We start from the raw sequence: 14,892 nt of genomic DNA on the forward strand, positions 1-14,892 counted from the left end.
AAATATTTTGCTTATTGATGCAGATGTGTATGTTTATATATGTGCATGTGCCCTTACATTTTATGAATATGTATATATAAACACATTCGTGTCTGTGTATATTTTCAGATGTTTCTGCAGGTGAATATGTGTGCACACATGTATCCAAGTATGGATACATACATACAGTTTTGGGTATGCTCGCTTGAGTGTATTCATTCACATGGGTACACGTATATGTGTGTGTGTGTGTGTGTGTGTGTGTGTGTGTGTGTGTGTGTGTGTGTGTGTGTGTGTGTGTACTCTTCTGGCCCCTCAGTGACAGCTCTGACCTCCTGGAAGCCGCTGGAAGCAGGGCCCCAAGTCCTCTCTAAGCTGACAGTTCAATGAGAGTATAGATCATTCAATGACATTCCAAATGTCAGCAAACACTGGCTTGCGCCTCTCTGCTACAAGGAAAGTAGGTGGAGACGGGAGATGTGGAAACCTGGCCCTAGAAAAGTTGTCCTTCCCTGACGCAGCCCACACCGCCTCTGGACAGGAAAGGGCATCTGAAAGATAACATTCTGCCTCTTCTCAGACTGGAAGCCTTAGTCAGTCAGTGCAGACCGTTGTAACCTCAGTCCCAGGTACTCACTCAGCACGTCTAGGTGGCCAAGCAGACCAGGACCCTCCCCATTCTTTTCATGGGGCAAAGCCCTGCTGGGGGGTTGAGAGGAGAGGACAGGAAGGGAAGGGGGTAGGACAAAGTAAGATCAAGGATGGGAGAGGAGCCTGTAGACAGCCAGGGCCTGGTCCCACGTGGGGACAGAAGGCAGGAATGAGGCTTTTACATGGTACTCCCACAACCCTGGAAATGGCCTCTCTGGCTTAGCTTTTATCACTGCTCTTTTAAAGGGTGCAGGAATCTTTGTGCAACCTGCCCTGAGTCACGCAGTATTAAGATCAGAAAGATTGCCATGTGCCTGGACCTCTGGGGCCCTGCAGCCTCCCTGTCTTGCGTGGCTGCTGGCAAGGACTGGAGTTCAGTCATCTTTCCTGCTGGGCCCTTAAGCACAGCTGGAACACCATGTGGCTGCAGGGCAGAGAGGAAGGGGTGAGACCTCTGGTTTTTCTTAGACCTGCTCCGTCTACCTCCCAAGAGGCGATCACAGAGTCCTCAGTTTCCCCTGGTACCCACTCCCCGCTCCATGGCCCAGCACAGTCTGGCAGACAGGCAAGCTGAGCAGGCTCAGCACAGCCGCCTCCACTGCCAGCAGCACCGAGGTGGTCCCAAGTGGCAATGTTATCACACGGGTCAGCTGCTTTCCTGCCTCTCTGCCAAAGAAGCTAGAGGCAGGGAGTTATCCATACACCAAAAAGTCTAGTGAACTTCACAGAGCAATTGTTCATGGTCAGCGCCTGCCTCGCTTGGTGGGGCCTTCACATTGCATTTGCCGAGGCCAGCAAGCAGCCTCAGATGCACTCTGACAGCTGGCACGCCGTCTTCCAGGAGCACAGGCCTGGCCACACCCGCACGCGTAGCCCTGCCAAGGCCCGCGTGAGAGGGCCTCTCTGGAGCCAGCTCTCAGAGATCAGTCAGCCAGCCAGCAATTGTTCACTGAGCACACACTCTGCACCTAGCCTTGATCTGGCCACCGGGGACACAGAGAGGAACCAGACTCAGTCTTTGTGCTTCGGATGGACACGTCTGCAAGGAAACACACAGACTCAGTTTCAACCCTCGAAGATCACTGATATCCAGAGTGGCAAGGAGCCTCACGGCAAGAGTTCGACTGCAAAGCTTCTCAGTGGAGGTGAGACCTGAGCTGAATCGTCAAGGAGAGGGAATAAGGCCGATGAAGATGACTGGGGGCACTTCAGAGGGAAGGCTATAGGCCAAGGCCTGAAGGTAGGACAGAGCCTGGCCTCCTCAGCCAAAGCTGGGAGGTAGTAAGCAGCTGTTGTTCAGCTGCAAGGGAGATCATCGGGAGAGGTGGGGAGGGGTCGAAGCACAGACAAGCCAGAGGGCAAAGGACCCGTACACCAGGGAAAAGCAAAGGAGTTCACAAACACTGCCACAGAGAGCGGCTGCCCTGAGACGTACGGAACAAAGTCCAAGGTCATTGTCTTCCAGTGCTCCTCCAAATGCTCACTTAGCTCCAGCCCTCACACACACCAAAGGCAGGCTGCTCCCCCTGCCTCGAAGCCCCCTCTCCTCCTCAGATCCAAATCCCACCTCCCTTGAATGCCCAGTTCAAGACCCAAATCCCCACGATACCAGCCGGAGCCTCCAACGACCTCTCCCTTCTCTGGGCCCCCCGGGAGCCACTACTCTGACCTCTGGTGTGTTCTCCCTTTGCTCAGCTTCCTGGGAGGCACTGAACGGCATGGGGTTCCTGGGGCTGCCCCAGGTCTGTTGCCCTTACATCACAGGGATTAATGGGAGTCAGTCTCCCTAGTGGCCTGGGCCTCCTAGAGCCAGGATCCTATCAGAGCAGGGGTCTGCAGTGTCTATTCCTACACCTCCCTTCTTGTGCTTACCTAGGAAGGACAGCACACACTAGGAGAGTACAGTTTTCTGGGTGATTCATTCTCTGCCAGGCCCACTTTCCTAGCTACACAGGGTCCCTCCCAGCCCACAGCCTCAGCGCCCACTCCCCAGGTGCTTAGTGCTGCATGAGTGCCAGTCTCTTCCCCCATGCTCAAACGGAAGTGGGCTCTAGTGTCCACAGCCCTTCTCACATGAGCAAGCTCGGCTGGGGCTAGACAGGACCAAAGCCCGCCTGAACCACCTCTACCTCCCAACCCGAAGGAGATACCAGGGCCAGTCAGGAGGCTCAGAGGCCACACTCATGATCACTCATGATACTTTCCCAGAGGCTGAGCTAGGACCACCTCCCTCCCAGAGGCAATGCAGCTCAGCCCAGAGGTAGAGCTCCAAGCAAGAACCTGGAAACTACCCTTAATCGGGACTTCTCTGCACATCTGGGTTAACACCAAGGAGGGCAGTGTCAAACTCCACCCAGCAGCCTGGTCCCCCAAGCAGCTCCCCACTCCCAGAAATAACCACAACCTTCCAGCACACATTAGCTAGGGAAGGGTATTGAGAAAAGAGAAGAAAAGAAAAGAGATGAGAACAACAAGATGAAAACAGCAATGAGAAAAGAAAGAAAGAGAGGGGGGTGGTCTGAGGCAAAGGAGAACCAGAGGAAGGATGGAGCGGGACTCAGACACAGTACCTTTTTCAGATTAATCCACTGCTTGAAGTAATCTGCCACTGGCAAGCCCAAGTACTGGCACTGGCCCGGGAGCCTGAAGAAAGGGAGGAGAGAACAAGTTGAGCACCCATGTACCAGGTACGGAGTCTTAAAACAGGAAATCCAATAAAGTCTATAAGACAAAGTGACCTCAAACGCTAACCCACTAGCCGTGGGTCCTACCCCACCCAAGAAAGGCACCCCACCTCCAGCACTCTGGACACTGGGCTCCAGATGCAGCCCTCAGATCCAACTGTGAGAACCTGGAGACTCTATTCAAAATGACATCAGCCGCACTGCTTTCTGATGGCCTACAACATGCTAAGTGTCTTACTTACATTCTCACGTTAATTCAGAGAGATGCCGTGAGGTGGGTAGATCTGTATATATTATAGATGAGGCAAAGATTCAGAGGGGTTACCTAAGAGTCCACAGCTAAAACATGATAGTGCCAAGAACTGAACCCGGGTCTGTCTCACTCCAAAGCCTATGTTCTTTCCAATGCACCAGGATATTGTCGCCATCTTGTTACACAGAGAGGCAGAGATGTAAGATAGGAGGAGAGAGAGGAAGAGCATGTGATTTAGAGATAGTTGGGCAGGGGCTTCAGCTCACACCTAAGTCTCAAGCAATAGGCTTTCTGTGATAGAGAAGAGACCATACAGAGGGCTAAAAAGAAGTCAGAATCTAAACCAAGAACCTGTTCTTGTTTTTTCTTTAAATCATAATTTATAAATTACCTCCCCTTCCAGCTGATGATGCCGTTTTGCCGACACAAATCCATTCAGCCAAACACTGATGTTTTACAATAACAGTCACTTAGGCCTCAAAAAGTAAGACTGAACTCCTGCACATAGGGGCTCACAGTTTGTTCAATGGAATGCATAATAAAAGAAATAGATAAAAAGCCTTAAGTTGGCACTTCCCTGGTGGCGCAGTGGTTAAGAATCCGCCTGACAATGCAGGGGACACGGGTTCGAGCCCTGGTTCGGGAAGATCCCACATGCCATGGAGCAGCTAAGCCCACGCGCCACAACTACCGAGTCTGCGCTCTAGAGCCCACAAGCCACAACTACTGAAGCCCGCACGCCTTGAGCCCGTGCTCCTCAACAAGAGAAGCCATCACAGCGAGAAGCCCGCGCACCGCAACGAATAGTAGCCCCCGCTCACTGCAACGAAGAGTAGCCCCCGCTCGCCACAACGAAGAGTAGCCCCCGCTCCCCACAATTAGAGAAAGCCCACGCGCAGCAACGAAGACCCAAGGCAGCCAAAAATAAATAAACTTTACAAAAAAGCCTTAAGTTGCAGCACTGGGGTACATGGAAGGATGGTGGAGGATACTAGAAATATCAGCTGGGGAAGATCACGGAGTTTTCTTGCTGAGAGGAGTTGGCCACAGGCAATAGAGAGACTCAGAAGAGTTGTGATTTACAAAGACTGTTCTGGGGGCAACAAAAACAATACATTAAAAAGGCTGAGTAGTAGCCAGGAGACTAGACACTAGCCATAGAGACAGCGAGCCAGCAACAGGAAAAGATATAAAGGAAGCCTTGGTGACCAAATGGGACATGGGGCCCAATAAGAGAAAGCAGTAGAACCCAATTCAGAGGTGTGTGGCTTGGCTTGCTTCATGCTACTCACTGAGACAGGTACAAAGACAAAGTTAGGGGCGCAGAGAGCATATCTAATGGATGAAGCAGACCAGCATTTAGTCAATTTCATTATTGTTTTTAAATTTTCTTCATACAGTGTCTCCCTAAACCAGGGTACACTGCTCCCACTGCCTCGCCCCTACCACCCCACAGGATGAAGGCATGAGTTTGGGAATGCAGCTTTAGATAAACACCTGACGTGCGCTAAGCACTCAACATCTGTTGAGTCTGAGGTGCCTAGGAGACATTTGGCAGTGGGGACGATGTCTAAGAGGCAGACGGATATCCAGTTTTAAAGACAGGTCGGGACCGGAGATATAAATTGCTAAGTCATTAATGTAATTTAAGTAAAATTAAAGCCATAAGAGTAGACGAGATCACCTGGGAAGAGTGTGGAATGAGATGAGCAGAGAGCCCAGGCTAATGTCTCATAAGTTTTGTTGAGCTAAAATGAAACCAGGCCACCCCTACCAGACCATCAACACAGACAAGGAACTCACTACTACACACAGCAGTCGGCTCTAATTTTGGATTCCTTCAATTCTCAGAACAGCCTTCCTTAACACTAAACTAAAATCTGTCTCTTGTAACTTCTACCCATGAGTCTGAGAAATGTCTTTAGAAACTACAGAGAATGAGACTTCTATCTCTTCCTTGCAGAACCCTCCCAAGATCTGAGCCTAGGGAGCTTCCTCAGAGTTCCCTTCTCCAGGTCGCACAGCCTCAGCTCCTTTGAGAATTCTGTAGGAGATAATGTACCATGAGTCGGGACTCACCCAACCCACTCCGTGTCCAGAGGGCAAGGCTCCTGGACCTTTTTCAGGGTATCAGATAGCCAAGGTCACACATGCTCTTTGGACCCACTTCACATCACCTGTGGTCAACCTAAATGATGATGAAAGCAGGCTTACCCTCTCTGGAATATTTATAACTGATTTTTGAGCTTAAAAAGCAGGTCATTAGTGTCAAATGCCAGAGTGGTCAAGCAAGATAGAGCTGAGAAAAACCCAATGAATTTGGCATCGGTGGGCTGGTGGGGACAGAAGGCAGCAGGCGACGTGCTGAAGAGTGAGAAGAGATAAGAAAGTGGAGATCACAAGTACAAACTCCTTTTTCAGGAGGCTTGGCAAAACGAATCCAGTCGAAATGATTTGTTTCTACCCTAGAAAGCGTTAGGGCAGTCAGCCTTCCATCCACTACGTTTCAGTTATGTGACAGACACTAGTTGGAAGTCAGTGCCCATGTTTCAGGTGGTAGAGTTAAGGATTTACTTTTCTAAGACCTGAGACACCTTTCCAAGGGAAGGTTCCTCTCAACACCCAGGTGGCACAGTGACATGAACTACAACCAGTCAACTTCCTGGGAGGGAGATTCTGGCTGAGGCCAAGATGACGAAGGGGTATCCATGTAGGATGTCCCCATGGGGGAACCAAGGACCAAGATTGTAAGGAAATGAGGCAAGATTTTGAAAGATGAAAGGTAGCTTTAGGAACTGGAATGTGGTTGCCTAAGAAGCAGAACGGTAATGTCTGGATAATTTTCTTATTCCCTTCAATTTTTCTTTCATGTTCCTTATCCTTGGTATTTGTCAAATGCTTGCTCAGGTCAGCTATTTTTTTTGCGGTACGCGGGCCTCTCACTGTTGTGGCCTCTCCCGTTGCGGAGCACAGGCTCCGGACACGCAGGCTCAGCGGCCATGGCCCACGGGCCCAGTCGCTCCGCGGCATGTGGGATCTTCCCGGACCGGGGCACGAACCCACGTCCCCTGCATCGGCAGGCGGACTCTCAACCACTGCGCCACCAGGGAAGCCCCTCAGCTATTTTTGAAGAATCATATTAAGACCTGTGAGTGAAGGGGGCTACCAGAAGCACCAGAATCTGCAAAGGAGCAGGTTAGGGGACTGGCCAGCAAAAGGCAAGGGTCCTGGGTCATCTATCATACTCTCCCTTAGCCAAGCCCAGCACCCTCTGATTCTTTTAGTTGACACAGGCCAGGAGTGCTTTTGGCTGGCTGGTCCTGGGAGAGGGAAGGGCTCCCTCTTCAGCAGGATTTCAAAGGCAGATATCAGCTGTAGGCTTCTCTACCCAGGTAGGAAGGGTCTAGCTCTGTAGGATCCTGCCTGTTTCTCTTGGTGGAGGACCTATACCAGAGTGGCCGCACTGAGGACAGACTAGACAGATTGTCAGGCTGGAGACTCAGCTTCAGATATGGCTCAGCCGCATCCACAGTGCTGCCTGGGCCCCCTGGCTGACTGAAGCAGAGGGAGGCGGGACCATCATTCTCACTCAGGGCCCTGGTCACTTGCAGGTACACATGTTGTTTGCAGACTCACAGGCATTCAGGTTGTTGAGTCCTCCAGCTAACGGGAGGTCCTAACTATGGGACTTCAAGATACAAGCAGTACAGTTATAGCAGGACCCAGGCCTATCTTCACAAGAGACACAGAGCCGTATGCCAGAACTTGAACTCCCAGGTGCCTCGTGGGAAGACAGCTACACATTTCTATGACAGAACCCTAGCCCAGCTTAGAGAGCACCAAGAGAAACCCTGTGAGGAAGGTAGGTTAGAGAAGTTGTCATCCCTTCATAAAAGAGGAAACTGATGCCCAGAGAAGAAAAAGGATTTGCTTAATCAGACAACAAGCCAAGGGCAGAACTAGAAATGGGATCTAAGTCTTCTGACTACACAAGGCATCAATCATATAGATGCAGTCTTTGCAGTCCCTGGGAAGGCAAGGCCTGGGACTTTAGAGGGTCAGGCAGCATGGTGGTCAGTGCTCAAGGTCACACCTGGGTCCACGGTTCTTAGGAGCCTAAGGCTAGGGTCAGTGGGTACCAGTGGGTACATGGTTCCACCAATTTGGAAAAGAAAAAGGCAAAAGTCACCCTGGCACAAAGGGCCTGAATGCTGTGAGTTCCTACCAGATACTGATCCCAGGAAAAGAGCCACTGGCAGTGGGCCCTGGACTAGCCTACGGGCATGAACGTGCAGGCAGGTTTATGGTGCCCAGGTCTCCAGGCAGCTGGGATCACTGGGCACAGAGCTCCTCAACTGCCCAAACATCATCTGGCCATGCTTATTACTGCTGCCCAATGAAATTTTATGCACCAAGTCCACAGGTGTGATTTCCCCTTCTTTATGAGGGTCGGAATGACATCACTGATGGCCAATAGAAAAGAGCCAATTATGTCCAGGCCATAAAAAGGAATGGGATTTTTTTTCAACCAAATCAAAACTTCCTTCAGCTTCGTGAATGCAAAGGGCCCTCTTTAAGGAAGCAAACCCCCACCACCAACCCCAGTCCTGCCTGTGGGCTCTAAACCAAGGGATATGATTGCTTTCCAAATACTATGGGGCCTAAGGCCAGAGAGGGGCTCTGCCTTTGGCGTTTACCATGTGGCCCTGCTCTTACCACACTGGCCCCTTAGGGTCATCAGAACCCACTGTGAAACCCTCTTGCTGATGCTTGATTGACTCCCTGCTGCTCCATCCAGGGGGGCATTAGAAAAGATATGGTACTCCTCAAGTTCCTTTATTACTCCCGCTAAATAACAAAAAAAGCAAAGAAAGCCCTCTCCTACGTAGAAAGAACAGTATGGGAGGAATAGAGGTGTAAGAAACAGCCCCCCGCCCATACAGCACAGAGCAAAAGGAGCCCCTCATCCAGCCCTACCACCTGCAGCCCAGCACTTGGGCTAGGTCCAGACAGCCCTGATGGCAAACAGGTGTGACCAGCTCAGCGCCAGCCAAGGCAGGGGACTAGCTCATTAAGGGAACTTCACCCTTGCTAATGGGTATGGGCGGGATGAAGCCACTGTTAGCAAGAGCTCAGGTTTGAAGACTGGGTGAAGTAGAGCTGGGGGGCTCTGCTAGAACTACTAGGCTTGAGTCGATGGGGCCAGCAGCATCCATGGAGGTCTGACAAACAGACTGGCAGACACCAAGAGCCAGGACCAGCAGGAGAGCAGGCACCAGTTCTGGCAGAGGTCACGGACACTCTTCCTTCTGTGCTTCTCTCTCTGCAAGTCTTAGGGAAAACTCTAAACTGGGGAGATGCAGGTCACTCTCAAGCCCTTGAAGAGGAGGAAGTCAGCTGAACTGGAGGCCATATTTGATCCCTCTCTGCCTCTCTGGAAAAGCTGTGGGACCCAGATCTCGGAGTGATGTAGGCTTTCAGTCCTGGTACTCAAACGCACATACTGCTCGCCTTCAGAGGGCAAACTATTTTGTGCCACCTGATACGCAAAAAAAGGGGAGTGTTGAGGTGCAGAGGCCAAGAGCAGGGAGAGAGGCCCTGTCTTCTTCAAAGTCACCTTGGAGCACGGAGGCATGGAAGGCCCAGCCTGGGGAAGGCGGAAGCAGCAGACCCAGCTGACCAGTCAGATGGGAGCTCCTGCCGAGGGGTCACCTATGAGGGGGGTTGGACTGGTTTCCACGAGGGGCTCCACACTTGCTCATTCTGATACAAACCTTCCCAAAGAATGCTGTCACTGGCTGTCCTGCATCTCAGAACCACCACACCTCCTAGGCTTGTCTCCAACTCCCAGGACTGAACCTCAGGAAAGGTCCCCTTCCCCTGGGTCCCAGTCTGGGAGTCCTACTAGTCAGAGCCTCCCCAGTCAGCATGACGTGATTCTGCATCCAGCTCCGGCAGGCTACCCCAGCCGAGGCAGCACTTAGCTGGGGACGCAGCTCTTTGTCTCTCCTATTTCCGTTCCCCTACCCAGAGGAGATAAACAGACCCTGGGTGATAAACGGCCCGCCTTTCACGATCACTTTTCCTCAAGTTGAGGAGAGTAGCTGGTGATGGATGGGCTGGAATTTGGTTATCAGGAAGGGCTGTCAGCCAGAGGTGCCTATCTCCTCCCCCACTACGCAGGGCATCATTACGCCGTGGCGTCGAGGTAAAATACGAGCAAGGGGAGGGAAGGAAGGAAGAGGGGACGGCTGGGCTTCTCCACGGAGCCAACTGAGCTACAATGAGAGCAGGCACGGGGCTGGGACGTTAGTTATCTGACTGTGACACCTTTTATCTCTGCACAAATTGGTCCTTCCACCCCCACTGCATCCTCTTATACAAACACAGGCAGGCACCATGTGTCACCATTGCAATCGCGTAGCAATTTAACCCGAATTAGTGAGGGGGTCAAACAAGGAAATAGGGGTTTCTCATTTCAACAGGTTCCTTAGTCTCTGCTCTGAACCACCACACTGGGGGGAGGAGGATGGAGAGAGGCAGACTCATAATTGAATTCACTCACTTGGCCACTGCTGATGTATAAAAAATTAATGCTCAAGTCTCGTACTTATCAAAGCCAGTCAGTTTCCATCTCACCTGCAAGACGCACCATGGCAGAAGATACAGCCTGGCTGCCCCCCGCGGGCCGAATGCTCAGTGCTTTCCACCAGGGCAGGACTGGCAAGGACACGAAGGGAGAGAAAGGCGCTGCCCTGCACCAGCAACCCCTGCTAGAAGCCTACAGGATAGTGTGTAGGGTGTGGGGGAAGGATGAGGGCAATGGGGGTTACAGGAGGTGAGCGCATCAAAGATGATCCTGGACAGTTCAAGAATACACTTCAGTCTACAGAGAGAAAAGGATTCTGGCTCCACCCTCCACCAGGAGATGGCCAGTAACCCCTCTCTGTCCCACAGACACACACACACAGACACAGCTGTGCTGAAATGGAAGAAGCCAATGGGAGCACTGACAGCACTGACAAGGCTAAAAGAGCAGGGAGTGGAGGAGTCAGGTCTGTTCCCAAATCACTTCCCCCATGCAGACCCTGGAGCTAGAAGAGCCCCTGATGGGGGCGGGGGGAAGGAGAGCACAGTAGAAGCCCCACCAGGCACATGGCTCTGCCGCACTAAGAGACAACTTGGTCAAGTGAACATGTGTCCCTGGGCAAGCTACATCACCTCCATGCCCTGCTCTGTGAAGGTTAAACGAGCCGGCCAAGGGAAACATACTTTATAAATAAGCACTTATAGAAGGGATTCTGGCTGTAAGGAGGTTAGCTGAGGCCAAACCTGCCTTTGGAGATGCTTCCAGGCCACCTGCATTGAGAAGACAGTGCCTCGGTCAGGAAAAGGATTCTAGAGAAGTTTTCTGGGGATGACAGAGTAGGGAGGTCCCAGAACCATTCAACAGTTGCCAAAATGAATTCCAAGAAGCTTGGGGGTGAGGGGAGGAGCTGTGGATAGAGAAGCACCTTGGTACTCATTCTCCAAATCCAAAAAATCAGCACACAAATAGGAGGGAACAAAAGCCAAGGCCCCAGTCTGAGACACAAAGTGGGAGAACTTTCTGCCTGAATTGATACCACATATTTATGGGTATCACTGAGACCCAGGACGCCCAAGGAGTAGAGGGGCCAATCAAACCTGATTCCTATACTCAGGGAGCTTTCAGGACCACCTAGAAGATAACCACAGCATCAACTATAATGATCACTCCAGGAGAGACTACAGCAAAAGGGTCACTTCATTCCTGGGGATGGGAGGGCAATGCTGAGGAGCACTTACAGAGACTGAGCTTCAATCCCCTTTGCTATCACACACACACACACACACACACACACACACTCTCTCTCTCTCTCTCTCTCTCTCTCTCTCTCTCTCTCTCTCACTCTCTCTCTCTCTCTCTCTCTCTCTCACTCACTCACTCTCTCTGTCCCTGCACTCTCCTCCTGCCCACAGCCTTGGGAGAACGCACTGCCGACTTCTCAGCCCACTTTGCCCCCACACTTGCCCCTATCCTCTGGGACGGCTGCAGGTTACAATTCCAACCACCAGCTTCAGAAAGATGATACACTTGCTGGAGCCTGCAAAGGGTCAGGAGAGAGTACTGTTTGAAATACCAGCGTGACAGCTGGCTCCTTGTCTGTCTCTTCCTCCCCCATCCCCCTCCCCAAACTTGTCATGGTACAAGAAGTCTATATGCAGCCCATCAGCTTTAAATATCAGTGTGCGTGAGGCAGGAGCACGAGAGCGAGGGAGCGGGAAGCAGACAGCGAGCGCCTCTGTCGCCACTGCCTGTCAGGGAACACTAATGAATTTCACTACCAGCAGCCATGCCTCAGATGGGGGTGAGGTGGGGGTGGGGAGTTTTCTAGGGAGAACACTCACAGTATTAAAACATCTCTTCCCAAAGCCCTGTTAATAAATGTCACTGCAGAGCCAAGAACTACGCCCCGCCACTAGGACTCAAGGCAAGGGAGGGGCTGGGACGAGCCCTGAGGTCCTCCCAAACAGGAAGGGGAGTGCAAGTATGAGGCTGGAGGGAGCCAGCTGAGCCCCCCAATTAAGAGGGTGACCACTATCACCCGTGCTCATCTCATAAAGGCCTTGGGATGCTTGGTTGAGAGGACTAGGAGGACAAGAAGGAAAGGCCTCGCGCTGGGAGAGAGTACCAGCGGTGCGGCCCCAGCCAGACTCACTCCCCGGCCCACTTCCCATCAACTTCAGCCAACTCACTACACTTGAGGCCCCAGGAGGTACAAGGGGCTCCAGGCCATCTTTCCAGATCTAGGGGAGGTGGGGTGAGGAAACTCAGGCACCAGTCCCAACAAGAAGCTACTTCCCCAACAGATGTCAGAAGCCAGAGCGTGTTATACGCTCCCTTTCATAGATGAGGAAATGGAGGTTGAGAGTGGTAATGTGACTTTCCCAAGGTCCTACAACTAGTAGGTAATGGAGCCAGGACTCAAACCCAGGTCTCTTTCAATCCTAAAGGTCCTGTTCTTTCCACAATACCACACAGCTTCTCTGAGCAGGGGCTGATCACCTCACTGGCTCCTGTGTGTCCTCTATTGCCAGGCCCTGCCCTGCCCTGCCCCTCCCCCCCCTCCCACTGGTACACATGCACCTCTGGCCTGGCATGGGCCACAGCTGCCATGTAGCACAGGGCTGGGCCTCAGCCAGGGTGAACCCAGCCTGGCAGAGAAAGCCCTGGGCCTGAGCCAGGCCGTCACCTGGGAGTCTCCACAGCCCAGAGGGCACGGCTGCAGGCACAAGCCTTCCCTCGGGTGCTCTCCGCACAGCTCTGATCAGCACTGTCTGATCTGGCAGCGACCTGCTGTGCAGGGGGCAAATGACATTTAATTTCCTCTTGGTTTCCCTATGGTACAGACGAAAGGCCGTCACCTGCGTCTGGGTCTGGCAGCACAGCTGGAAGTGTTCCCAGACATGCTGCACTGGAGAGTTCCCAAACAGAAACCAGAACGCAGGCGGTTTCTGCGTTCTGCAGAGGGACGCCCCGTAGGCCAAGCTGCCCGTACTCCCAGAGAAAACCAACCTCAAATCCCCATTGGCAAGCAGATGCTTGAAGCCTCCAAAAGGCACCGTATATGTACAGAGCACCTCCCTGCTCCACCGCTTTGTGGCCCACCTGCCACCTGTCTCTACTCCCATTTCTCCCACACGGAGCCCACAGAAATAACCACACAAAGCACACAAGAGCCACAAACACCCTGGGGAACAGCCTAACATGCACCTCCCCAGCGCCACAAAACCAAATACTGTGTATCTCGCCAGCCCCTCTGGTGAAACAGTAAGACCAGTGCCTCTCTGGAGTCCCTCCCGCTGCAATTCTTCCAGGGAAAGGGCACAGTACCCCACCTGTCGCGGCTGCGAAAAGTGCTGGAGCGGCCACCAGGGCCGGCCAGCCCTCTTTCCCAGGTGGAATGGCAGAGGCCCCAGCAGGCAGCAGGGAGTAGGGTCCGGGGAGGAGATTCAGCAGGTGACAGGTTTCCAGGGTACTCTGGTCAGTGTCTTGGCTGGTGAGCTATTCTCTTTTTGGCTCAGGCACTCCGTAGCAGTCTGAGTGGTCTTCAAGATACCTCATTCATCCCCCACCAGAGGCTCCCCCTGGCCTATGGCCATCTTGACCCTTTGCCTGGGCTGCCTTTGTGTGGCCTACAATGCCCTCTGGAGGCTCTGAGGAGAGCATCCTGCAAGCATTCAGGATCTGGGATGCAGTCTGACCTCTGCTTCCAGGACACAGCTGTTCCCCTTACCCCTGGCTGATCTCCTCTGCCCTGATCCCAGCTCCCCTGACCCCTTCAGGATGTGTAACACCTAGCCTACACAGTCACACTTCTGGTGGGCATTTTAAACCATGCTCCATGGAGCTCTAGGGTTCTAGGAGGGACATCGGGCTACTCTGTGGACTGGGGGAGGAGGAGGAGGAAGAATGGGCAGGGCCGTGCCCCAGCTTCAACCAGAAGAGCTCAACTTTTATGTTTTGTAATATTGGGCTTTCTCTAACGTTTTATTTTTTTTAAGTTTCCTGCTAAAACTACTACCCATTCAGTCTCTCTACTATGCTGCCCTGGGTTCTCATGGCATTCATTTTGAACCTTCTTGGTAGTGTTCTCATGCTCTACCGTACTTATTACTTAGTCTGCAATTAGTTTTGCATGTGCTGCTCCTTCTGCCCTGATCACCTGGCAGTCCCCACAGTCCCCAGCACAGTACTTACTGGGCCCCGAGCAACTCTCAACAGGGGCTAACTTTAGGCTCCTGCTGGAATATTCTTCCAGGATACGCAGTGCTTAGTGCCTTCGATGGCAGTTTCCAATGGTATTTCTCAGAAGAGAAGAGCTGAAGTGGGTGGTAACTGACATTTACAGGGAGGTCCTGGTGAAGACGTGTGGCACGTGCCACTCTTAAATCACCAAATGCAGCACACCTGCTACCATCATCAATCATCTAAATCAACCTCCGGGAGTTGATTTTGGAAGACTTTTGCGTCTGGCCAATCTCTGAGCAAAATGCAGTCTATTCCAGCAGGAAATCCCACTCACTGGACGTCTCTAAACCACGAATGTGGGACCGTGGGAACACAGGATGATGCTCCTCAGCCACGTACTCAAGGGTCTGTCCCCTTGTAGAGGAGCCACGAGTCCCACAGCTCTGCTCAGCCGACTGCAGATGGGGGAAGCACCTTGGCCCGTCAACCAGACCCGCCACCTGGGCCTCCTTCTCCAGCCAGCTTTGGGGAGGTGGCAGCAGGGGCGCAGG

At 52.4% G+C, this 14,892-nt stretch overlaps 1 protein-coding gene across 5 annotated transcripts in view; it reads right to left on the reverse strand.

The window, feature by feature from the left end:
• Nucleotides 1-14,892, reverse strand: part of ERI3 (ERI1 exoribonuclease family member 3) — a 129,283-nt gene that overhangs the window by 58,063 nt on the left and 56,328 nt on the right. For all 5 annotated transcript variants that reach the window (XM_079901631.1, XM_079901630.1, XM_079901629.1 and 2 more), the window contains one exon: nucleotides 3,201-3,273. In XM_079901631.1, coding sequence (XP_079757757.1) covers nucleotides 3,201-3,273 — 73 coding nt within the window. The remainder of the gene's footprint in view (nucleotides 1-3,200; nucleotides 3,274-14,892) is intronic.

The sequence above is a fragment of the Stenella coeruleoalba genome (genome assembly GCF_951394435.1).
Source record: "Stenella coeruleoalba genome assembly, chromosome: 1".
Classification (NCBI taxonomy): domain Eukaryota; kingdom Metazoa; phylum Chordata; class Mammalia; order Artiodactyla; family Delphinidae; genus Stenella; species Stenella coeruleoalba.